Below are 27,028 nucleotides of genomic sequence, written 5' to 3' on the forward strand. Positions count from 1 at the left end.
CTTACAAAAGAACATAAGACAATTGGAAACTTTTATAGAAGTAACTTTTGATTAATTCATGTTGGCTATTCTGCCTATTATTTAAGACATAATGCTTCAGAAGCAAATTTGGGGTAAAGTGTAGAGATAACTTGAGTGGTTTGTCGGCAGGGGGTGTGCCAAGAAGAGAGATGGGGGTGATTCTGGACAACCTGCTACTCTGTTTATTTTTATACTGCTTGATTAGGGAATGGATTGGTGTGAAAGTAAAGGAATGTAGCACTTGAGGATCGAACCAGTTTTCTGAGAAACCCAAAACAGTATAGGAATGAACCCCTGAGATCATTAGCAATATGGATAAAACTACAGTTCGTAACCTTATATCCACAGTCTCTTCCACTCCTAGATTTGTGATCCAAGGATCAAGCTAAAACTTATCCAATTATTATCAACAAAAGAAGCTTTTTCTTTTGAAGCCAGCAAAATGGAGATCTTTCTCCTGGGCATCAGAAAATTGAGTAAGTTCCTAGCACAGCATTTGTTTTGGACATGCTTGGAGCTTGGAAAGAGAAGTTTCAGGGCCTCACAAGTAAAGGATTGACCCTGATAGGGTACAGATCTGGGAGTCTAGCAGGTAAATTTGGTTCCTTTCAAACCATTTGGGGTAAAGTATTTTAGAAGCAATGAGCCAGAAGGAATTTTGTTGAAATATAACCAAAACGTTAGTTTATATTTGTTCTTCTTTTTACCGTGAAATATATCATATCTATGACATTCATAAGTTTGGAACAAACTCTTTTTTTTTTAAAGAGCTGACTCTTGGTAGGCTGATATAAAGTATAATCCCAGTTTTGAATACTGATGGAATTTATTTTTAGTGCGTGTTGCAGAAAAAACGGGTAAAGTAGAGATTGTTCTGAAGAAAAAAGATAACGTCTCTTGGAAGTATCTTGGACATCCCCTGGAGAATCATAATTCATTTACTGAACACAGAGAAAAAGGTATAATGGTGTGTTGTGAATTTTGTACTGAGAAACCTGATATTTATGTTTGTAGCAAAATTTATGCTGGGATAGTACTCTCATTTCTGAAGGTTTATCTGAGTAGTCAAAATGCCCTTGTAGCAGTGTTTAGTGAGTTAAGAAATCAAAAACTGCCTACTTACTAAACTTTCTTTCTTACAGTGGCTTTGTCTGTTTCTGAGTTTCCAGTAGTAAGAAGGTGAAAATAATTGGTTTGGTCATTAAAATACTTTCTCTAGACCCAGGGACTACTTTCTGCTGTACAGAAACAAAGTTTTTACTTGTTCCTTGTACACAGCATTCCATCTTTTGCTTCCATGTTTTACACAGATTTCTTTTTCAATTTCTAGAATTCTCTCCATCCTCACTTCCATTTCTTGGAATCTCTAACTTAGTTTTCAAGGCTTAGCTCAAATGATCCTACATGTGACTTTTTTGTGTTCCCTCAATTAGTAGCATTCTTCCCCAAATTATTTTGTATTTTCTAATCTGTGTACATGATTCCCCAAGTAGATTGAAAGCTACTCGAGGTTAGTTGGAATTGTTTTCATTTGTGTTTCTATACCTACAGTACCTCGCACTTAGAAGTTAGCTAGTTTGCTTATTGAACTAATTTGAATTAAATTGAAAGGGAGGAACATGCTGTATATGACTTAAAGCCCTGTTTTTCACATAATTTGATGGGAATTCTTGGCTCATCTGACTTAGTATTCTTTTGTTACTTCTTGAGTTTTGTAAAAATATTTTTATTCAAACTTTGCTAATTAAAGTTTTTGGTTAACGAAATATTCTTGTCAGGAAAATACATGCAAAAATGTGAGAATTTACTTGGAAAATGAGATTACTCAATATCAGTAGGAACCTACTGAGATATGGATAAATTGTATAACAAATAATTAAGCTTTATTATGTTTTATAAAAGAGCTAAATAACAATTAAAAGGCTGTATTCTGTTTTTTCAAATTTAAGGGGAAAAGGTCAGGCAATAACATTTATTGAGTATTTACTAAGTGTGAGTAATGTGGTTTGCTCCCCAGGAGCTTAATTCTAGTACATATGCATAAAGTTAAAGGGAAGTTAATTAAAAAATATAAATATGATACAAATGGAATGCATAAATACTGTATGGTTGAGCACTAAGTGAACATAGTGGTAAATTTAATCACTGGAGACTTCTTGTTAAAAGTGAATTTTTAGCAGTGATTTAAAATAGTTGAGGGATGAGGTTCAGCAGAGAGGAAGATAAGAATATTCTAATTAGAAAGAAAAATAAAAACAAACGTATGGACGAAAGAGCAGGTGAGTTAGGAATAAAGAGTCTTAGTTTGAGATTAGGAGAAGTTCAGGGAAGAACAATTGAGATGAAGTTCAGGGGAAAACAATAGAGATTTAGATATTCTTTTAGTAGAAGAGAAAGGGAAAAGAGACAAGAACAAATAGAATAGTAAGTTTTTTTTTTAAATTTAGTCTTATCTTACACCATATTGCATGATAAATTCAAAATCAAACTGACATGAATATTAAATATCAGATACCATAAACATTTTAGAAAAGACGCAAATTACATTTAGTTCATTTCACAGCTATGAGTAGGAGATGAATTTTACCTTGATAAAGAATACAATAATTACAGAAGATAAAACAGATAACTTTGATTACATGAAATTGAAAAGCTAATACATAGAGGATAAGAAGGAAAGCAGCTGATTGGTAAAAAAAAAAAAATATCTGTCATATTCCTTAGATAAGGATTTGGCATCCAGGATCATAGAAAACTGACAGAAATGTATACAAACAAAAGTCATTCCCCAGCGGATAAAGGATATGAATACGTGTTTCTCAAAAGAAAAAATGGCTAACTCTTAATCATATGAAAGAATGACACAGATCACTAATAATAGGAGAAATGCAAATCAAACAACGCTGTGGTTTTATCTCATACCTAGCAAATTGACAAATGCAAGAGGGGGAAATTGTATTGGAGGGGGTGTGGAAAGACACACATTAGTGCATTGCTGATGGAACTGCAGTTACTACAACCATTCTTGAAGGCACTTTAGAATTATCCAGATAAAAGTGATTAAAATGTCTATACTTTTTGATCCGCTTATTAATTTCCTAGACGTTTGCCTCAGGGACCTTATTGACAAGAAAAAAGTCTTCATATACATCAAAAAATTTGAAGATCTATTTTTGTGGTAGCAAAGAAAACAAAAGTATATATCTATCAATTAAGGAATGGCTGAACAAATTATGGTATATGCATGTAATCAAATTTGTTATTCTACTCTAAGAATGAACATGTTGAATTCAGAGAAGTATAAAAATATTTACATGAACTGGTGCAAAATGAAGTAAGCAGAACCAGTAAAACAGTTTACACAGTGACTACAATAGTGCACATTGAAAGAATAGCAGTCATAAAACAACAAAAAATGAATGTAACAAAATTCTAGAGAACAGGCTTGGCCCCAAAGAAGAGATATAAGAAAAACCTCCCCCCACTTCTTTACAGAGATGAGGTGTCCACCATGTGTGTTGAACATTGAACGTAGTGTTAAATGTTTTTTATTTGTTGATTGGTTTTACTGACTTAAAAAAAATTCCCTTAATTTTTTTTCTTTTTAAAAAGGGATGGCTCTCTGAGAGGAGTATTGAGATAATGGAAAACTAGGTGATATAAAAAATAAAATATATCATTGGAAATCCATTTTAAATCAGTAATTTCAGGGGCAGCTAGGTGGTGCAGTGAATAGAACACCGGCCCTGGAGTAAGGAGGACCTGAGTTCAACTGCCGCCTCAGATACTTGACACCCTTACTAGCTGTGTGACTGGGCAAGTCACTTAATTCCAACTGCCTTGCCTTCCTCCCTCCAAAAAAAAAAAGATAAAAATAAAGAATTTCAAGACATTTAAGAACCCTCAAACTGACCTCTGTTAGATACAAATAGATAATAGTTATAATAATGATGGTAGTAATGGTAACTAATGTTTTTTTTATTAGTTTTAGGCTTACAAAACTCTTTACATCTATTATTTTATTTGATTGTCAACCTTCACAAATGTCAATCTACTCTATTGTAAACATCCTGTCCTTAAACTCTTATTCTTATGAGATTTCTCTTATGATTTCTCCTTGAGCCCTAAGTTAGTAGTGTGATTTTAGTTAGAGCTCATGAATTTATTTTTAGGCTGACCAAGAAGGGGGACCCCAAAACTGAATATGTGCATTTGTCATAGTTTTTAGCAAACTTTTATTTATAAATGCAGTTACATATTTTACTCGCCTTGAGTGAACTATCTTTTGGTAACATCTGAAGATTTTTCCCTCAAGAAAATGTTTTCCTACTGGAAATTTAGAATATTTTTTGACAGCTCTCTAATTGAGACATCCCCATGACTGACAGTCTTCATTTCTTCCAGTGTCGTTTCCTTTGTGCTTTACTCAGAAAGCTTATGCATTATCAGCCTATTAACTCCTTCTTACTGGGATTTTCAGAATTTAATTTAACCTTGTGAGGAGGTTTGTTTCTTAATACAACTGCTTCTTACGACATATGCAAAATCATTTGTCTCAAGTTAAGAAAGATAAAGTCTCACATGAGCTACAGTAACTGGATTCCTCTCTGTGGTCCTGCTCATAGGGAGGGGATGACATCTGAAATGGTCAGACTAGAAGCCTAATGTATTTTTTCCACTTTTACTTTTTATTTTTCTGATTTTGAAAACACCGGCAAATATGAATATTTCCATATACAAGGAGCAGAAAAAAAGAATCACATGTGAAACAGCCAGTCTCATTACTTAAAAGAATAACTCATTTTTAAAGTGTCATTCATTTCATGTCAAGTATTTTCTGGCTTTTTGTTTTCTTATGAAATCCGATTTCTTCTGGGCAATTTCTTGGATATTTTCCTCGTGCATTCTTCTTTCATTCTCATGGCATCGCTGTCACTAGCTCCCTGCTATCCCCTCTTACTCTTCCCTGCCTTTAACCCTCCCCTACAACAAGTTAGCTTCATTAAGCAAAACCATTGTTAACCTGTTGGCCATATCTAAAAAGAAATGTTTCATTTTCTACCTCTAGTACATCGTCTCTCTTGTCAAGAGGTAGGAAGCATGTTATTTCATGTTTGGTCTTTGCATTGATCAAGACTTTAAAAATTGATTTTCTTAATAATATTGTAATATAAACTAGCTTTCTAGTTCTATTCATCTTATTCTAAACCAATTCATGTACATTACTTCAGGCTTTTCTAAGTCTGTCTCTTGTCATTATTTACAGCACAATAATATTCCATTAATTCATATACTTTAAATTGTTTAGCTGTTTTCCCATTGATGAACATGCATGCCTTCTCCCCCTTAGTCTTTTTTTTGCAAGAAAATGTAATGCTTTTGCATATGTGGATCCTTTGCCTTTTGTTGTATCTTTTAGGATATATATTAAGTAATATATTCTAGGCCAAACGCTATGCAGAATTTAGCAACTTTTTGTATAATTGTTTTGTATAATAATTGTTTTATATAATAACAAGTCACATCTCCACCAACAGTGCATCAATATGCCTGTTTCCCCTTTGTCCCTCCAGCAATGATCATTTTGTCTTTTTTTCCTTTTTGCCAATCTGTTAGGTATGTGGATAGAAGTCAGAGTTGTTTCATTGTGCATTTCTCTTAGAATTAGTTATTTGGAGAATTTTTCATATGATTTGTTGATAGCTTGCTTTTCTTTAATTGAGAACTACCTGTTCATATCCTTTGGTCACTTATCTATTGGGGATATCCCTTTTTTAGAGGTAAAGATGTAGGCATTGGTAAAAGCAATCAGTGAAAAGGGTGAGTGCAAATTTTAGCAATTTTCTGTAGTAGATGATATATATGTGTGTGTGTGTGTGTGTGTGTGTGTGTGTGTGTGTGTGTGTGTGTGTGTGTGTGTGTGTGTGTGTATGATAGCTAAAATGTGAGGTGGCTAGTATCTATTTAAAAAATTAGAAAATTATCTGGTAGTATGTTGATATCTCTGTTTTTGTCCCATAGCTTTGTTTAGATGACTACTGCTGTCTTTATGGTTTACCAAAAAAGTGTTTAAATGTAACATTTATGCTCCGACAACTTAATAATTGACTTATGGGAATGGGAGAAAAATGAGGACAGTAGTTTTGAGTTAAATAAAAATGAAGCATAAACAAAAAACTGATTTCTTTTTCATTGCTAGATTTTAGCCAGGGCTCTTTAAATGATACGTCTCTCCCTTCATCTCTCCTTCTCTTTCCCTCCCTCCCTCCTTCTCTGTCACATGCAAGCACGTACATAAATGCATACACACACACATACACATACACACACATACCTCTTTCTAGCATGTATAACTTTGGAAATGTAATTACCAGTACACTATTCACAGCTGCTTATTGGACATTAAAATAGACATGTTTGTGGCTCACACTGGGCCTGGGCAACTTGACTGCACACAGATGAACAGACCCATAGCAAAGAGCCTCACTTTTAGTTTTATCATCACTTGTTTTTTGTGCTCATTTCATTTTTTCTCTTCTTAGCCACCTTAATTCTTGCCTGTAATAGTATCATAATATTTGATATCTTAAGTATTTACTGTGTTACAAAACTATAGAAAACAGTATTACCCATCACTGGGTCCCATAGAGTATTTATTTCCACCTAGAACATAGATATGTAGTTACCACCACTACCCCTTAACATCTTGCTTTTTCCATTTTCATCTCTGTGCACAGTAGCAGATGGGTGAGGCAACTTGCTATATGCCATTTAACTGTTATTTGTATTTAAAAAGTCATGAGGGTAAAAAAAAGCTCTTACAGGAAAGTCAGAGATTCCAGAAGATTCCAGCTCCTAAGCACCAGCTACTATGTACACAGTAGCTGCAGTAGACATTAATACATCTCTTTAACAATGGGAAAAATCCAGTCTTAAAAATTTTGTGGCATCTTTGTGTTCTCCATATTTGACATTTACCTGTTGAGTCTCTTTTTGCTGTTGTTTGGTCATTTCAGTCATGTCTGACTCTGTGACCCTGTTTTGGTGTTTTCTTGGCAGAGGTACTGGAGTGGTTTGCCATTTCTAGCACAATGTAAATTTAGGCGTCTGTCTTGAGGGGTTGATGATGTTCCTCATTTGTATAGTAAGTCAGTCAATATTAAGTGCCTACTATTTGTGAAGATGGTAAACAAATAGGCATAAACAAGCTATATGCAGGGAAAAGTAGGGAATAACTAAAAGAGGAAAGGCACTAGAATTAGGAAGGGCTGGGGAAAGCTTCCTGTAGAAAATGAGATTTTAGTTAGGACTTGAAAGAAAACAGTAGGTGGAGATGAGGAGGGAGAGCATTCTAGGATGGAGGGCAGCCAGAGGAAATGGCCAGAGCTAAGAATTGAAGGGCCTTGTTGAGGACAGCAAGTAGGCAGGTGTCATTGTACTAAAGAGTCTGTATGTATTAGGGAGTAAGATATAAGAAGACTGGAAAGGTGGTGGGGTGAGAGTGGGGGAGGACTAGGTTATGAAGAGCTTTGACAGGGTTTTGTATTTGATCCTGGAGGTGATAGGGAGACATTGAACTTTATGGAGAGGGAAAAGGGGTGGTGACATGCTGGTTTGCTTGTTACTTTGTTGGAAAGTTGGCCTGAGTTCAGAATTTCATTTTGGAGCCAGTAACTGATAAAGTGTCTCATTTTATGTACGGCTTATAAATTAAACACATTTTTGAGGCTATTTTAAAATACAAGAGGAAGCCACATATGGTATTTGCTTTAGGTTTTCATTTCTATCTTTTTAGTTTATATCAACAAAGAACAGAAGAAGGCAAGATAGAGGAGATAGCATTTGAAAATGACTAGTAGGATCTGTGCCCATTTTTGTAGACAAATGTGATTTTATGGACCTAATAACTTTTAGAAACTTTCTGCCAGACTACATTAATGGGAACCTTTGGTTTTGTTCTTTTCATGATCTTAGTTTTTAAGATTTGCCTGGATAAATTTCTGGAGACAGATAAAAGGAGAGATACAAAAACAGAATTTTGAGCCTGGATCTCTCTCACTGTGTAACTAATTTTCAAGTCCTTAGAAAAAGCAATATTTTCCTATAGTTAACTGATGTTTTACCAAGTGCTCTGGTCTAACACCCCTCCTTTTACAGATAAAGAACTAAGGTTTAGAGGTTAGGTTACTTGCCTAACATCATATAGGTGGTAAGTATCAGATTTGGGAATTGGTCATAGATCTTCTAACCCCAAATTCAGCATGCTTTCTTCTTCTTCCATGCTGCTACTGATGCCTTTTATTATGATATCACAGCCATTTCTGGAATGAGCTTTCCTTCCCCACTCTCTTTCTCACTCCCACTGACCCTTTTCTGTGTAACAAAACAAAATAAAACAAAATATTAGTAAAAACACCAAATATAGTGACCATGTCTGACAGCATTGTTTCCTATGTATGTACATATGCATGTTTGTATGTATGTCATAAATACATGACAGTTTGGCTTCATAACCTTCTACTTCTCTTCCTTGATGGAGCTTCAAGGTACATTTCATTATCCATTTTTCTCAATCATCAATAGTTTTTCTTTTTCTTAAACTTGGTCTTTCACTTAATTATCTTTTCATTTTCATTATTCTAGTCATTTCCCGGTGTTCTTTTGGTTCTTATTTCATTGTACATTGGTTTATGTATATCTTTCCATCTTTGAGTTTCTCATGTCTGATATTTGTTACTGCATGGAAATATTTATTTATAGCCATATGCCATAGTTTTCCAAACAGTTCCCCATTTGAGGGCACCTACTTTGTTTCTAGTTATTTCATACTACTAAGAGTATTATTATCAATACTTTCATATATTGTGGACTTTTGTTTCTATCTTTGATCTCTTTGGGGTATATGCCTAGTAGTGGGATGGATTCTGAGGCCATACTCAGAAAAGACCAATTTACAGTTCTACCAAAAGAGTATTTGTCTTCTTGAAACCCATTGAACATGAACCTATACCCACCTTTTGTCATTTTTGTATATTTGCAGTGTGAGGTGAAATACCAGAATTGTTTTAGTTTGCATTTTTATTTATTAATATTTTGAAGCATATTTTCTTATAGTCATTTGTAGTTTGTACTTCTTCATATCTTGTATTTACTTATTTGTGAACATATATTCTCTTTTCACTTTGTACTTCTATCTTCATTGGACCAATGATTGGCAAATAGGCACTTAAAAATGTTTTTTTCATTGATTGATTGAAAACTTGTTTGTTTATATCCTTAAATCTATTATCTATGGGATATGACTCTCTATATTACATATTTGTGTTAGTTCCTTATGTATTTTGGATATTTGTGTTAGTTCCTTATGTATTTTGGATACCAGACTTTCAACAGAGATACTTGATGCAAATGTTTTTTCTCCATTCAGCAGTTTATCTTCTTTCTCTCTATCTTCATTGTTATGTAGAGAATTTAAATTGTCTGTTTTGTTTTTTATAATCTCCTCTGACCCTAGTTTGATTAAGATTTCTTATAGATATAGTTATGAAAGGTACCTCTATTCTATTTGTTTATGATATGACCTTTTTATATTACAAATCTATTTTGAGCATATTTCAGTATATTGTTAAGATGTTGGCCTCTTAAGAAACCTAATTTCTACCAGACTTATTCCAGGCTTTCCAGAAATTTTTTTCAAAAAGGGAGTTCTTATTTCAATAATATATTACTGAGTTTATTAGATATGAAGCTACTGTTTTCTGTTTCTTTCTTATCTAGTTTCTTCCATTAATTTGTTAGCCTGTAACAAATTTGTTTTGATGACTACCATTTTATAATATTGTTTGGGATCAGGTAATGCTATGATTGCATTTATATGTGTGTGTTTTATTGTTTCCTTTGAGATTCTAGACATTTTGTTTTTTTAAATGAATCTCCATTTACCATGTCAATTTGCAATAGCAAAGTTATCTTGAGAATTTTATTCCTATTTATGATTGTATAGTTATTAGCAACAATTAAGGTGGTTGAAAAATGTTTACAGTGATAGGCATGTACTGTTTCTTTAGAAATATTTAGTCAAAAGATTTAATATGGCACCTATGGTCTACTCTTTAGTTTCATGATAAGAAATGCTTTTTACTTGATTTAAAAATTTGTAAAATTGATTTTAGGATAGATAAATGTGAGTAATAGATGCCTAATGTAGTGCTGTGTATTCAGAGAGTGCTTTATAATTTCTTGATGATTGTAATACCACAGTACTATGAATTAACAAACTTCATATTGACTATTAGAGCAAAGTCTCAGTTAACTAGAACCTTTAAAGCTGGAATTAATTTTTCTGTTTCTTTTAAGATTCATGCCAATTCTGCTTTGACACAATCTCACACATCCTTCCTTGTTTCACTACTCACATGCCTCCCACCCTACCTAGTTCAGGCCCTCATTGCCTTTCATCAGGGGTGGGGAACCTGCAGCCTTGAGGTCACATGTGACCTTCTAGGTCCTTGGGTGCAGCCTTTTGATTGAGCCCGAGTTTTACAGAACAAATCCTTTTATTAAGGGGATTTGTTCTATGAAGTTTGGATTCAATCATAGGGCTGTACTTGAGGACCTAGAGGGCCACCACAGGTGATCTTGAGGCTGCAGGTTCCTATCTAGACTGTTGGTCTCCCCTGTTTCCTTTCCATGACAAAGAAGTCTTCCCAAGTTACAGATTGCAATGTCATTTCCTTCTTTAGAAGTCTCTACTGTGTACCTATTGCCTCTAGTATAAAATACAAAGTCTTTCATAATATGACTCTAACCTACCTTTCTAGTTTTACTTCATAGTATTCTTCAGATCTGCCTATTGCCAAACTGGACTCCTAGTTATTCTGTGAACTCTGTATCTCCGTGACTTTGTATAGGCCACACTTTCTCCCTAGAAGACATTCTTTGTTATCTCTGCCCTCAGAATCCTCATTTTTCTTTAAGATTCAACTGAGATATTACCATCTCTGAAGCTTCCCTGATGTTAGTGTCTTCTTAATATATTGTGTCTCCTAATAGTTAAGTCTATCTCATTTTTTGTTTGTATCTGCACCATCTAAGCCAGGGCCTTACACATAGGAGATGTTTAATGAGTGTTGGTTATATTTGGGCAGATCCCCTCAGATTCTGTTATTTTGTCAGTGTTGAAAACTGACGTTTTTGTACATTTTTAGTATTTTAAGGTATGTTTTTCTTTCTAGTTTGATTGAATTGTGTCTTATCCCATATAGGTTGATTTCATAAGAATAGTAAAACCTCATTAATTTTAACTAATTGAGAGAAGGCTAGACAGAATTTGTGAAAAATCTATATTTTGAAGTATCTTAAAAGAGAGAGTTTTTTTTATATCTATCCATTAACTTTTGACTGTTAGATTTATGAGGATGCCCCTTATGATGTTTTCTCAACCATTGTACTTTTCTAATAATACCATTCCATCAACAAATTTATTAAGTTCCAGGCACTATGTTATATACTGGGGATACAAAGACAAAAATGAAAGTCCATACCCTCAAAGAATTTATATTCCATCGAGGGGAAATGCCGTGAACACAAATGAGTAAATATAAAATATATAGGAAGTAATTTCTGATGAGGAGAGTATTAGCAACTAGAGAGGACCTTAAGTAGGAAGTGGTATTTTGAGGTGAACTTGGATAAAAATGTGGTTATTCTAAGAGGCAGAGATGAGGAATGAATGCATCTCTGACAAGAGGGACAGTCTCTGTGAAGACACAGGAATGAGGAGGTGGAGTGTTGTATCCATGCAATAGCAGTTAGACAAGCTTGGCTGAAATGTAGAGGACTTAGAGGGGAGTGATATTGAATTTGCATGGAGAGGTAAACTGGAACCAGTTTGGGAAGGGTCCTAGCAGATGAGTTTATATCTTATCCTAGAGGCAACGAGAAGCAGCTGACACTTCTTAAGCAGAGGAATAGCCTGAGATTTGTACTTTAGTAATATTAATTTTGCACCTGTGTGGAGGGATAAAAATGGAGAGGGGAATGAATCCATAAAGGTTAATTAGTATCTCACTGTTTTCTAATACTGCAATATTCCAGGTAAGAGGTGATGACCTGAACCGCTATAATGATCATATGAGTAAAACGAAAAGGACATATAAGAGAGATGTTTTAGAGGAAGAAGAGACAAAACTTGTCCTCTGATTGTATGTGGGATGAAGCAGAAGGCATTGTTAAAATTGACTCAGAAGTTGTGAATCTGGGTGACTTAGAAGGACAGTGATGCCTTCAGCAGAAATAGGGAAGTTAATAAAATTCCCCTGCAGCATCACAGTGCCTCAGCTATAATGTCTAAACAACGTCTTGAGGTTTGTTCTTCTGTTTAGTGACTGTGATGGTAACATTAACCCCTCAAAACATTGGTCTGCCTGTAGTCAGTATGTTCTATATTGCATTGCATACATGTTGTTCCTATGGAATGAACTTTTCTTTGGATTGTTTTTATGGAGTAGAGTATGAGTAGGGCATTTTATGAGTAAGATATGCTTAATAGATAGTGAATTTCTAGACTGAAGTATAGGCATCCTTTAAATCTGGAATGGGAATATACTTCTCTCTATTGATTTTCCCACTCAGACCAGCTCTTTCAGACAATCTTCACAGCTTCCTTTCTATATAGGTAGAAATAGAAACCACTGGTCCTCTGTTGGCTTAGGTACAGATCCTTGACCTTCTGAATTTATAGCCTGATACCTTTTAGTTAACTGCCTTGCCCTGACCAGTGACCAACACCAGTGATTCAACTCTAAAATTTGGTATTTGGACTAGATTGCTTTAAGGTTTTTCAGGTTCTGAATATATGTAGGAATCTAAAATATTCTCACCATGGCTTTACTATCTTAAATAGGCAAAATAAACTTCTGACAGACACCCAACAGTATATTTCCAGACCCATACACATTTTACCCAGATTGACACACAAGTGAATGGGCAGTCCATTAAGTAGATTTATTAGTAAGAACCAGGAATAATCAATGTTCTTGAGTGCTACACTGGTTTCTAAGTCATATTAAAAGGTTTAGAAGAAGGTATCAAATATGTTAGGTAGATATTCTGGTGGATTTTTCTGAGGGTATGGATAAGAAATAGAATGAGAGGGCAAGGATGAGTTCTGATCCTCACCATTGTAATTGGCATTAATTTTTATTATGTAAATGCATGCTTTTAAAGTACTTGAAAACAGTTTGTTCTCAAGTGTTTTAAACAACTTTGAAGCGGAGCCGAGGGCAGCAGAGAGCACGGAGCCGCGAGCCCAGAGAGCAGCGCATGCCCCGAACTCTCTGCCACCCCCTGCCCGCAGCAGCAGCAGAGCCAGACAACCGAGCACTATGGCCAACTGGAATGCCTACATCGACAACCACATGGTGGACAAGACCTACTATCAGGATGCAACCATAGGCTATAAAGATTCACTCCTTCTGCTGCTCTACCTGGAAAAACCTTCATCGATATTATGTTGTGAGAGGTAGGCATGTTGTTTGGAAAGAACCAGTCAAGTTTCTTCATAAATGGACTGATATTGGGGAAACACAGAAATGTTCAGTGTTAAGGTACTCACTGCTACAAGGTTGAGAATTTACTATGGATCTTCATGCCTAGAGTACTGCCTACCTTCAGCCTCCCTGTCATCCTGACTACCAAGAAGTCAGTCCTGTTGATGGAAAAGGAAGGTGTTCAAGATGAGGCTTGATCAATAAATGTTATGAAATTACTTCCCACCTTTGGTATTCCCAGAACTCCCTCTTCTTTCTTCTGTCCCTTTCTCCCCCATGTATCTTCTGCACTCCTTTTGTTCTCATTTTGTACACTCGTTATTTTGAACCCCTTTCCCAAATCCCTTGCATCTTTGTTCTTGCCACAAAAAACTATACCCTAGGTAGCCTTTAGTTGGATGAAAAGGCAAATAACTTCTTCCCCTAAAACACAAGCTTCACTCTGATATATTTTTGGAAAATCTGGGGAAGGAGAGTAGTAAGTTTTATTGTCAGAATTTTTTTTTATCTTTTCTTGAAATGTAATTTTGGAATAGGGAAAAAATTCTTAAACTTTCTGATTATTTTTGTATTATTAATTAATTCAGTCTGATTCAACTATCACAGATTCTTAAAGAAATGTACATAAATATATGATCTAGTTGTCCCTGTGTATATTTTTGATACTTTAGTGGAGTTGTGTTGTCATTTGTGGAAATGTTTATTCCCTTCAACTCTGTATTTTACAATCCATCCACACCTTCTCATCTTGTGTGATTCTTGATCATATCTGCCATAAATCCCTCACAGTGGGTCCAACAGGCATCCTAAGGATTATCCTCTAACTTTCTTGATGTTCTGTTGATACCAATGGAGCACAGGAGTTGTACATATTAATTTGTACATTATAATAGTTGTCTTTTGTATTGCTTTGTTTTTTGTGCATTGGCTATATTGTTGTAGAGTGTGTGCATTTAGTCTCACTAGTTGGTTGGACTTAGTTTGGGAAAGACTTCCAAGAAGAAATGAAAAAAAGGTATTAGATTTAAAAATAGGTAAAGGAAGAAGTTTATAGATATATCATATGTTGGCTGTAGTAGAAATTTAAAGTAACCAAGAAGGCTAAGAGAAAAGGTGAGCTTTAGAGCAAGTTGACAAAAGAGATGAATAGTAATAGACTTGTAATGAATATGGATATGATGGATACCTTGCTCAGTGGTGAGACACAGAGTAGTGTTAATATTTATTGTTTGAGATAGTTAAAATTATATTTGACAGAACTTTTGGGACCATTCTTTTGTATTTATTGGAGATCTCTTGAGGTTATGGTTCCCTAATTAGGGCACACAACAATGAAGAATTTTTTCTTTAGGGATGGGAAAAAATATATTAATTTAGACAAGTGGAAGAATTTAGGAAACTATATAGAAAGGGAATGTGTGGAATCACTGATGACTGAATATTGCAAAGACAGTTGTAGCGAAGTTATACCTGTGACTGTATTTTTCTTTTTCTGCATTTGTTTTTACCAGCTCACTATCTCATCAAGTAATTTTCTGTATCAGAAGTCAGTGGATGTCATCAGTGCACTGTTAGGAATTATAGGGGGATGGCTTAGATTTTTTTCATTGTTTATTGAAATTTCCCTTCCTAAGTAACATTAATAATTCACAAGTTTTAATCAGTAATATCAATTCATTTGTTCTTATGTAAAGAGATGCTAGGATGTTTCTCAAAGAACATTGCTGATATGTTATTTCTATTCAGTATACATTAAGTACCTATTTAATGGATCTGATTTCTGACATTTTTTGAGACATAGCTGACTCTGCTGAACAGTCTTCAATCATGATACTGATTAAGAATAAAGGTAATGAAGAGTCAAATTGAAATACAGTTCTGCTCTTCCAGAATTTTGAAATTATGTTCCTAAGTGAATAAACATAACGTTTTTAAATTATGGAAGTCTTCAACACTTTAAAAAGTGTATTGCTAAAGGATGATCACTATAGTGATATTTTTTAAATATTAGAACAATTCCATGCAGATAGAGTCTGGAAACAAGAACTAGCATCTTTAGTAAATAGAGGTGTTTTTTTTTTAAATTACATCAATATCGCTCTCCATGACTCCCTCCACTCCCAAGTAGAACTTTCCTTTTACACAATGAAGTATAGTTAAGCAAAATAAGTTAGTATATTGGCCCTACCTGAGAGTATATGCCTCATTCTGCACCTATCACTTCTTAGAAAATTCATAGGAAACATGCTTTATCATCAGTCTTCTGAAGTCATGAGTAGCCTCTGCACTGATCAGAATTCTGATGTTTTTCACTGTTTTCCAAAATATGATTGTAGTTACTGTATCACTTGTTTTTCTGATTCTTCTTGCTTTGCAGTAGTTCTTAAAAGTCTTACTAAGTTTTTCTGAATTCTTTACATTTGTAATTTCTTATGGTGTAATATACTATTTCATTGTCTTCATATACCGCAAATTATTTAGCTCCGTAGTCAGTGGAAACCCACCCTACTTCTAATTTTTTGCCACCAAAAAGTACTACTAAAAACATTTTGTTCTGAACACTTTTCCTTTTGTCTTTGACTTTCTTGGGCATATATGCCTACCAATATTGTACTGAAGTCAAAGGGTATGTACAGTTTGGTGACTTTTGTCATATAATTTCTAATTGTTTTCCAAAATGAATAGATGAATTTGCATCTCTACCAACAGTTTACTAATATACCTGTTTTCTCACAACTTTTTCAACATTTACCATTTGTTTTTGTCATCTTTGCTAGTGTCATGACTTTGAGGTGAAATTTTAGAGTAGTTTTGATTCAGATTTTCTCTTGTTCCAACAATTGGAACATTGTTCATGTGATTGTTGATAGTCCTCATTTCTGTTTTGTTTAACTTCTTGTTCATAGCCTTTGAACGTTTTGTTATCAGGTAATATTTCTTGTGTATGTTCATACACACACATATATTTATAAGGTCCCTATATATGTTGCATACCAAAATTTTTATAGGATTACAGGAGAGAAGGGGCCTTAGAGACCATCTAGATTGTAGAATATGGATTTTTTTGAGAGCAGGAACTATCTTCATTTTTGTATTTGTATCTCTAGCACTTCCAGCAGTGGATGGCATATAAGTCTTTTAATAAATGGTGGTTGACTGGATTATTTTAGTCCTCTCATTTTTCAGATGAGAAACTTGAGTCCAAGAAGGTTAAGTGACTTATCATAGTCATACAGATGGTATCAGAGGCAGGATTTGAACCTAAGCCCTCCTCTGACTCCAGAGGCTACATTCTTTCCACTGTACTGTAAATTTCCCTTCTTATTCAGGCTACATTGATAGAATAGATGAAGATATAGTAAGTCTGGAAAGGTGGGATGGCAGCAGATTGAGAAATGCTTGAATACCAAACAGAGGAAGGATTTGTATTTTGTTTGTTTTTTTATCCTAGTAGATGATTTTTGAACCTGGAGAGTATTATGGTCAGAGCTGTGTTTTATGACTATCACATGGGCAGTTGTTCATAGCTGGAAGAAAACCATTTAAGTGTCTCTTTGCAGTAGTCCAACTAAGAGGTGATTATGGTGATTATAAAAGTAGCCTTATGAATAGGGAGAAAGGAATAGATATGAGAGAAGATTTGGATACAGCATCCACAAGATGTCCTACTGAATGTATCTGTACTCTCAGAGATCCTTTAGGTGGGTCCAGAACTAGATCAGTCCTTATTTTTTAGAATAGGCACAGACCAATATTTACAGTCAGTCATAGTTTGGTTCAGACCTTTACCCAGGGTATGGTGATAATAGCCTAAACCCTTAGGTTTATGTTTATAGCAATCTGTGTTCAATTGTTGCATGCACAGTAGGTGCTTAATAACTGTTGTAATTAATGACACAGTGGCACTGGCTGAAAGGTCTGTTTTAAAGAAAAACTACTTAAGGATAATAATAATAGCATTTCTTTAGCTCTTACTATGTTCCCAGCACGCGGTAGGTACTTTATAATTATTATCTCATTTGATTCTCACAACAGCCGTGGGAGGTAGGTGCTATTTTTATCATCATTTTACAATTGAAGAAACTGAGGCAAACAGATTAAGTGATTTCCCCAGGCCAAATTTGAGCTCAGGTCTTTCTGACTCTAGACCCAGCATACTATCCTCTGTGCCTTCTGTGGTAGATAGACCACTGGGCTTGGATAGGGAAAGATATGATTGAATCTCTTGGCTAAGTTCAGTTCTTTGGATTTTCAGTAGATTTCAATGATCTGTGTGCTATTTTAACTCATAAATAAGAAAGAGATGGTAAAGGGGTAAGGTATAGATTTTTTAACTTAAGGCTAGAAAGATTACTTTAATATCTTTTAAAATATCTTGCTTTTAGGTGCCAGAAGCAGAACTAGAACACAATGTACTATAATTTGAATTTTTTCCTTTGATATCCATTTAAATATTTTTTATGTGACAGGCTGTACTAGAACAGAAAAGTATTATTAATCTCTTGTACTGTTTTTGTCCAATAAATGACTTATAAATGGAAATACTTTTATTATTTTAGCTTCCATAACGAATCTCTGCATTTCATATCCTTTAGTATATTACCTGCCTTATGATTCCTCAGTTGTAGGTAATAGTTACCTTTTCTTTTTTCCCCTAGTGAGGCAAAGCAGTGATTTGAAATCTTAGGATAGAAACTATTTACTAATGTAGTTGGCATTTTGTCAGAAATTTAAGAGTCCTAGGGAGTTGTCTATAAAGTAGTTGAGTTGAACTCAAATGTAGTGCCTGTGGCGTGTTGACTTGGAAAACCTCAAATTAACATTATCTATGTATTATTTTTACTTATTTTGTTAAGCATTCTTAGTTGCATTTTATTCTGGTTTGGACTCCAATTCAGAGTGTCGTGACCTACTCTGGTGTATAGCACCAAAAAATTAAGCAACTTGCTCAGAAGCAGGTCCTAAAACTTCTTGGGTCCAATTCTGGCCCCACCTACTCATTACACAAGTCTGTTTTTCTTTATATTTGATATATTACTCTTTTTTGTGAAAATATATAATTCATTTCACTTAAATAGTCATTCACTGTTCTTGTTCTGACCTATGATTTTGTCACTTAAAGGAACTTCCATCTGTTTTAGATTATCTGTTGATTTATTGCCGTAGTAAATTGCCTAGGGGAATTTAGAAGATAAATTGGTTGTCCTTAGTCAAGTACCTAATATGTGTTAGAGGCAGGACTTGAACTAAGGTCTTCCTAATGAAAAATCTGGTCCTGTGCCCACTATGCCTATGCAAAACGAACACTTTTTTTTCTGGCATCAGTTGCACACAAATGTATTTTCCTTATGACTTGATGTTTTAAATTTAAAGAGTGGAAATCTGTAAAATGTAAACTTCCCTTTTAAACAGGATATCATTTTAGTTTTAATTGATGACTCCAGGTATCTTGACTTTCCCTGTTGAAGTTTTGATATGTCACTGGTCAGTGTAAGAAATGAAAATGGGAATTTTGGAGGAGTTTTTAGAAGCCATAGATTACATGCCAAGGCAAGCAGATAATACAAAAAGTTTAAAAACTAAGAATGCATAAAAATATGTATATAATATTGTATGATGTTAACCTATTTTATCTCTTAATACCATAATAATAAAGGCTTCTCTGGTACCAAGGGAGGGCCAAAAATTTTTTATGTGGATTTTCCAGATTGTGGGGCCTCCATTCCCCTAACCTCTTCAGTGTAGAAGGGATAATTGTAATGCCCTCAGGTACTGAAAAACATTTATTTAAGCACCAGATTGTGCCAGACACTGTGCTATGTGTCAGAGATATAAAGATAAAAATAAAAATGGACCCAGTTTTTATTGTTTTTTACTGTTTTTAGGTTTTCTCTCTATTGCCTCATTGTCAGTTGTCCTTTCAAATGAAATAATATTTGTAAACCACCTAATGGAATGCCTGGCACATAATAGGCACTTAATAAATGCTTGTTCCCTCTTCTCCACTCCCCCCATCAGAGCTTCTGACTTCTACAACTTCTTTAACCCTCCCCCTCCAAAAAAAAATTTGTTGCTTCTAATTTTCTATGAGCAGATAAAAGGAATAACCAATTGTTTACAAAGTAAAAGATTTAAACTTCAGTTCTGGGTCTTTGTGGCAACAGTTCTGATTATTCAGAGGCCTTATACCCTTAAGAAATTTGCTGAAGAGTTGATGTTGCTAAAAGTCTTGACTTCCAGCTAAATGAGGGATATTGTTGTATTTTACTTCATCCAGCAAATTCAAGTTCTGTTGAGGCTTTTAAAAATTTTGCTTTATTTTGTTTTGAAAAGACAATACTTGTTAACCGTTTTTTTTTTTTTTTGGGGAGCTCTACTTCACCTATTTTTTTGGAAAGCTTTTCTCCTCATATTTTCACTTTAGACCAGCAGGGCTGGGGAGCCTGTAGCCTCGAGGGGACATGTTGACCCTCTTAAGTCCTCAAGTTGGGGTCCTTTGACTGAATCCAAACTTCACAGAACAAATCCCCTTAACAAAAGGATTTATTCTGCCACATGTGACTTTAAGACCTCATAGGTTCCCCACCCCTGGACCAATACTTTTGGTAATTTTAAGTGAGTCTTTGTTCATAAATGCTTGATAACTAATTTATCTCAATTGTATTTTAGGGATTCTGGTGTCTATACTGTCTAATCAATGGATTGATTGCAAATGTTAGGTCTATTAAATAGTTTCAGCTTCTGTATTTTTTAATGACAGTTTTTTGTTACTGCATTTTTAAAAGAGTCTATAATTAATTTGAGCTGTAATTAAGGAAACTCCAAAAGTGAGCATTTATTAAGCACCAACTGTGCCTAGTAAAGAAGCAGAGAATCCCTCTAAAGCAGTGGTGACTTTGTGATTTTGCAGTCTTAAAAAATTTGTTGCAGCACTCTAAAACTTTATATGAAAACATAATGGAACCAGATCTATCTAGGTAAGTAAAATGCTCCAGGTAACAAGTCCTTGAAGGAAGGAGACTCTTAATAAAGTCAGCTGTGCTTTTACAAAACAAATTTCCTGTCTGTAGGTTGGTTTACCTAAGCATAGAAGGGATCCAATGAAGGACGAACATGGGCAGAATTTAAGGGTATATAGGACCAGAGAATTTCTTGTTGAAAACCTCACAGAATCAGAATCACTGATGAGAATTGCAATTGACCTCAATAACCAGCCAGTTCAATTCATACCTAAAGGAATCCCTACTAAAGCATACTGACAGTTGGTCATTGTTATTTCTTCTTCTTTTTTTTTTTTAAGCAATTGGGGTTAAGTAACTTGCTCAAGGTTACACGGCCAATTATTTCTGGGTGTGGTGGTAAGTATCTGAGCCTGGATTCGATCCCAGGTCATCCTGACTCTGGGGCCGGTGCTCTTACTCACTGAGCCACCTGGCCGCCCTTAAGCAATTGGGATTAAGTAACTTGCTCAAGGTTACATGTCCAGGTGTTTCTGGGTGGGTGCTAAGTGTCTGAGCCCAGATTCGATCCCAGATCATCCTGACTCTGGGGCCGGTGCTCTTACTCACTGTGCTACTTGGCCACCCCCATTGTATTTCTTCTTGGAGAAGGAATCTAACACCTCTAGAAGCAAGCCATTTTGCATCTGAACAGCTCTCATTGTTAGGAAATTTGCCCTGACATCAAAGCTAAATTGGCCTCTTTGTGACATCCATTCCATTGCTCCTAGTTTTGCCCTCTGAGGTAAATGGAACATATCTAACCCTTCCTCTATATTGTAGCCTTACATAGCTAATATTCCCCCATATCCATCCCACCCCAACCAAGTCATCTTTTTTCTGGGCTAAATATGCCCTTTTTTTTCCACCTGACCTTCTGTGTCATGAACTGTCATCTAGTTTCCCTCCTTTGATATTCTCTAACTTATCAATGTCCTCCTTAAATCCTGATGCCCAGAATTAAACATAGTATTCAGATGAGACCTGACAAAAACATTACAACAAAAACAGTGAGATTATTACTTCCCTGTTCCTAAAAAAAGTCATGCCCCACCCTCTCCCTGCAGTCCAAGATTACTTTAACATTTCAGCTGTCATATCACAGTGCTGACTCAATGAACTTGCAGTCCATTAAAACCTTAGACCCTTTTCTGAGCTGCTATCTATACCTCCCCATCTTATGTTTGTGGAATTGATTTTTTTTTTTTTTTTGGTATCCAAGACCAATACTTTACATTTATCCCAATTAAACTGTATCTTAGTAGATATCCAGCCCAGTTCTCTAGCCTTTCTAGATCTTTTTGGAGCCTGACTCTGTCATCCAATATGTTAGCTGTCCTTCCCAGGTTTTTCACGTACAAATTTGATTAGTCTTCTATCTGTTCTTTTATCAGTCATTGGTTGACAGGTTAAATATCACAGTATCAGATGGAGACCTCCTACCATGTTGACATTGAGCTATTAGCAACTGCTCTTTGAGTGTGGCCATTTGATCTGTTCTGAATCCATTTCTTTATATTATCTAATCCATATCTCTCCATTTTATCCACAAGAATACTATGGGATACTTCATTAAAAGTTCTGGTTAAATCTAGTTAAATCTATGTCCACAGCATTCCCCCCATCTGGTAGTCTTAACAGAGAAGGAAAGATTGTTAGTCTGACACAACTTATTCCTGATGCAGCCATGCCATTTCTCTGTAATTGCTGCTTCCCTTTCTAGATATTCATCAACCATCTCATGAATGATTCTTCCAAAAATTTTCCTAGAAGTCAAAGTGAAACTGACTTTTCTCTAGTTGGCAGACTCTCTTCCCTGTTTTGTAAATTGGGCTTTTGCCTTTCTCCATTCTTATGGTACTGTTTTTGTTTTCTGTGGTCTTTCAGATATCACTCACGGTGGTTCAGCTCTCACCTCTGCCATTTCTTTCCTTTTGGCATATGTGTAAGATATTGGTTTACGCCCAGTTTCTACCATACTATTTTCCAATTTTCCCAGCAGTTTTTGTCAATTAATGAGTTCTTATCCTAGAAGCTAGAGTCTTTGGGTTTATCAGACAGTAGATCACTATAGTCATTGACTGCTGTGTCTCATGTACCTAATCTATTCCACTGATCCTCTATTCCTCAGCCATTACCAAGTGGTTTTGGTAACTACTGCTTTATAATACAGTTTAAAATCTGGTATGACTATGCCACCTTCCCTAGCATTTCTTTTAATTAATTCCCTTGATATTCTGGTCCTTTTGTTTTTCCAGATGAATTTTGTTACTCTTTTTTCTAGCTCTTTAAAACAAATTTTTGGTAAATTGATTGGTATGGCACTAAATAGGTAAATCAATTTAGGTAAAATTGTCATTTTTATTATATTAGCTTGACCTAACCACAAGCAACTGATGTTTTTCCAGTTATTTAGATCTGACTTTATTTGTGTGAAAAGTGTTTTATAATTGTGTTCATATAGTTCCTGGGTTTGTTTTGAATGCCATTTCTTTCAGTAGGAGATGATGTCATTCGTCCTGGCCAGGTAACTTGAATTCAACAGCAGCAATGAGGTGCTTTTTTACCATATCCCTATTTATCTAGAGTGTCAACTCCTTGTTAGTGTTTTTGTTCTGTCCATTCTTGGGTGAAGGTCCTTCTCCTTGTAGAGGAAGGAAACAGAAACAAAAGAAGAAACGAGCAACTCTGCCATTTCCCTTCTGTCAGTCACTGTCATTGCATCCACTTCAAGCAAAAGGTCTGACCCTTCTTTTATCCTCCTTTTTCTCTCAGTGATACTTTGAATATCTCTTTTTGTCTTTAGTTTTTCTTGCCAACTTCATTTAGGTCATTCTGAACTTTGGCATTTCTCACACTGTTTTTACAGGACCCTGTCACCTATATTGATCTTTTGTCAACCTGGGTTTGCTTCCATCTTCATACATATGTGTGTGTGTGTGTGTGTGTGTGTGTGTGTGTGTAATATAATAAATAATAAATGTATATATATTTAAATATAAGTTGATTGGTTAGTTCCCTGTGCATTTACATCAGTCTCTTCAGACAGTCCCATTTTGACTCCTCATTGAAATGTTTCACTTTCTGTCTTCATAATTTCATTCTTGAGCATCTCACAGCATTCCTGGGCTGACTTTCCCTGAAGCATAGGATACTAACTCCCTTTATTCTTGAAGTCCATAGAACCCTACCAGTAATTCCTCTGAACCCACTGAAATCTACTTTCCCCTGATCCTAGAGTATATGCTATACTATGCTTAATTTTATTCTCCTCTATCATTAACTTCAGGATGAGTGACCTCTTCCTCTTGGGGTTCCCATCATTTCCACTGTAGCAACTAATTCTTCTCTGTTAGTGAGAATCAGATCCAAAATAGAAATTTCCCATATTGGTTCCTCTGCCTTTTGAAAGGTGATGTTTTCACTAAGTTGGGTTAGAAAGTTATTGCCTATTCTGTTATTTTTTTTGGGGGGGGAAGAGACAGAGACATAGAGAGAAGGGGAGAGGAGGAGAGAGGAGAGGAATCTCCAGCAGATGTCTTGATAATTGAAGTCTTTTATCACTACTATATCATACCTCTGTGCCAGGCATGTGATCAGTTTCTATACTTGTCATGCAAATATTTCTTCTTTCTGCCCAGATGGTTTTAGGCCAGCTCTACTCCAGTGACAAAAGAAAAATCACTTCTATATCTGACTCTTGTAGCTGTCATCCAAATACTCTTCATCATGTTTAACTCCTCTGCTTCTTGGATTTTCTCATATGAGTATACTGTCTTATTATGCAGTGTCATCCCACCTGTTTTGTTTTACCAAAGGGGGGAAAAACCCAATCCAAAAACATTTACCCGTTTTGTTTCTTCAAAATAAGACATTATCCATCCAAATCCATGTTTCAGTCATGGCTTCAGTCCAAGAAATTTTATTGATAGCTGTGAAGTCAGATTTGCCCTCTTTTGTGGGCTATTCCTGACCAAGGACTAGGAGAGGCTACTGGAGTTCCTGCTCCAATTTTTTTTTTTTTTAACCATCACTTCCTTCCTTCAAAGTGCACACTTTAAGGCAGTCATCAGTTCAGTCAGGCTTCACTCATATTGGTCTGCCAATATATCCACTGCCCCTTGATACAAGCAGCCTTAGTGCTTAACTTAAACCTGTCCCCATCACTTCCACTCTCATGTATTCCTTGTTTCATCACTCACAACCCTCTCCCCAAATAATTACAATACAGAAGGCCATACAGTATACCACCTTTTAGGTCCCCTACTTTATTTCTTTCATGATGGTGGGAAAGTTACTTAAACCAATATGGGCCTGTGGTTTCTGGAACTAGGTTTATGTTTCCCTGAAAATAGGAGGTAACTGCTTCAATTTGAGGAATAAACTTTCTCACAATAACATTTTTGTATCATTAACATCCTTTCTTCTGACATTATGCAACATATCTCCCATACCTACTCTATTATTTGTACCCTTGATAATGAAGTTTCTGTCAAGAAATGCCATTGGAACACTTATTCAAACTTGATTGAAGTTAATATTAATACCTCTATTAAGGACTTCGGGTGTAAGTTAATTTTAGACCATTAACTGTCATTTATTATATCTGAGCAGTAATTTGTTAAGTAGTACACCTCAGGAAAGAGAATGCAATTCACATGTCTTACTTTTAGCAGATACCATCACAGGCCATTTAGAATTTGAGTCCAGTTTTGCACCTTTTACCCTCCCCCTCTTTTTTGCTAATCTGTAGTTCATGTTTGTGAGCATTTAGCCAGACTTCATCTTGTTCCTTCAGGATTTGAAAATAGTGATTTTTATTAGTGCTACACCTGTGCAGACGATGGCAACCTTCTGTGCCTTAGTAAGCCATTTCATGAGTTGATGTAGTTAAAAAGAAATTCTTTATATAGTAATCAGCTTTCTGATATTGAGCCTCTTCACACTAAACTAAGCCAGTACATCACCGGAGCATAATTTGAAGCCTTTTGATCTTGATAGGAGCTGCCAGAACTTGCCCTCTGCTGGTTTGATAATCAGGAACTCAGGGTCACCTACATGCCAGAGGGAGACATCAGAATGGTTGGAGTTTATTTTGTAGAAGAAATTTTAAATGGATGAAAGTGCTTCAGCTTCCTGTCCCCAAACTAAGTTCAGTCTCTTTGCAAAACAGACTTTATTGCTTTTAATTGTTAAAAAGCAGGCTTGGAGTAAAACAGTTGTCAAAATAAAGCAGATTTTGTGACCAGAAGTAGTTAATAATAACAACTTAGGGTAGAATCTTAGCAATTCAGGAAAAATTCATTATTCTTTCGAAAAGAGATTCTGGAACTATATATTTAGAGTCAAGATGAAACATTAGTGATTGTAATCTTGCACCCTTATTCCACTGGTAAGGAAGCTAGGGACCAGAGAAGTCCTAATAAAGTCACATGGGTGACAGGTGGCTGGGCTAGGATTTTAACAGAGATCTTATGACAAAACCAGTGTTCTTTCCACTAAACCAAACATAAAAATTGGAGGAAATTGTAGAATGGACACATACTACTTAATGGATGATTTTTAAATTTTGCATGTATTTTGTGTAGTTTTTTAAAAAAAAAATTTGAATTAGAATCCTCAATCTAACTTAGGTTGTAAGTTCATGTATGCTAAAATACTCATGTGAATTTTTGAGCTCTTTGATAATGGTATTCCCTCCAGTGCTGCAGGTCACAACCTATCCATGCCTCCCCATCCTGTGCAACTCTTGTCCATGACCTCCTGTAAGTTCATCCAAGGGAAATGTTGAGGGCCTTCTTTGCCCTTGACAGGAAGAGGATGATAGTTTAATAATAGGGTTTTGTTTTGTTGCTTTTTTTTTTTCAGCTTAATTCTGTATCCCCACAGAAACAGATATTCACGAGTTTCAGAAAGATTTTATGAAAGTTCCTTAAGAAAGGATTTTAGAATGCATGGTCATTTCAACTATACGGTTTAATTATGGTTCTACTAAAAAAAAAAGTTAAAAATTAAATTATAAAACTAAAATTAGTTTTTATTAGAAATGTATTTGTTTCTTACTGATACATTTTAAGTTTATTTTCTAAAATTACAAAAGTACTTGGAAATAGACTTGAGTAAACAGTAATCACAGCAAAAAAATGTTGAAAAAAAATTTGCTGTATAAAATTTTCAGGGTATTTTGATAAATGAAAAATTTGAATTAGCTGGTATGGTTATAGACTCTCCACTCCTAGGAAGCAAGTGAAGTTATGTTTGTTCTTCATTTTTTGTGTGGGTGGGTAGGTGGGTGGATTGATCAGGAAGGGAGAAAGAAGAGGGTAGGGCATAGACTGAAGATTTCATTGATGAGGGAACTCCCTTTACTACTCTGCAGTTCGGCAGCTTCTCTACAACTTAGTCTTGGAGAGTGACAATTTGTTTAATATATTCAAGAATAAGAAAAGCTGAATCATT

General features: G+C 35.2%; 1 protein-coding gene and 1 pseudogene across 2 annotated transcripts in view; both read left to right on the forward strand.

The window, feature by feature from the left end:
• The window catches only part of CYB5R4 (cytochrome b5 reductase 4), a 110,145-nt gene that overhangs the window by 47,826 nt on the left and 35,291 nt on the right, over positions 1-27,028 (forward strand). For both annotated transcript variants that reach the window (XM_069065079.1, XM_069065078.1), the window contains exon 10: positions 858-980. In XM_069065079.1, the coding sequence (XP_068921180.1) occupies positions 858-980 (123 nt within the window). The remainder of the gene's footprint in view (positions 1-857; positions 981-27,028) is intronic.
• Positions 987-27,026, forward strand: LOC138143817 (profilin-1 pseudogene; annotated as a pseudogene).

Source organism: Petaurus breviceps, unplaced genomic scaffold (assembly GCF_028583685.1).
Source record: "Petaurus breviceps papuanus isolate PSGF00001 unplaced genomic scaffold, PetGlider_PUasm1.0 90667, whole genome shotgun sequence".
In the NCBI taxonomy this organism is placed as follows: domain Eukaryota; kingdom Metazoa; phylum Chordata; class Mammalia; order Diprotodontia; family Petauridae; genus Petaurus; species Petaurus breviceps.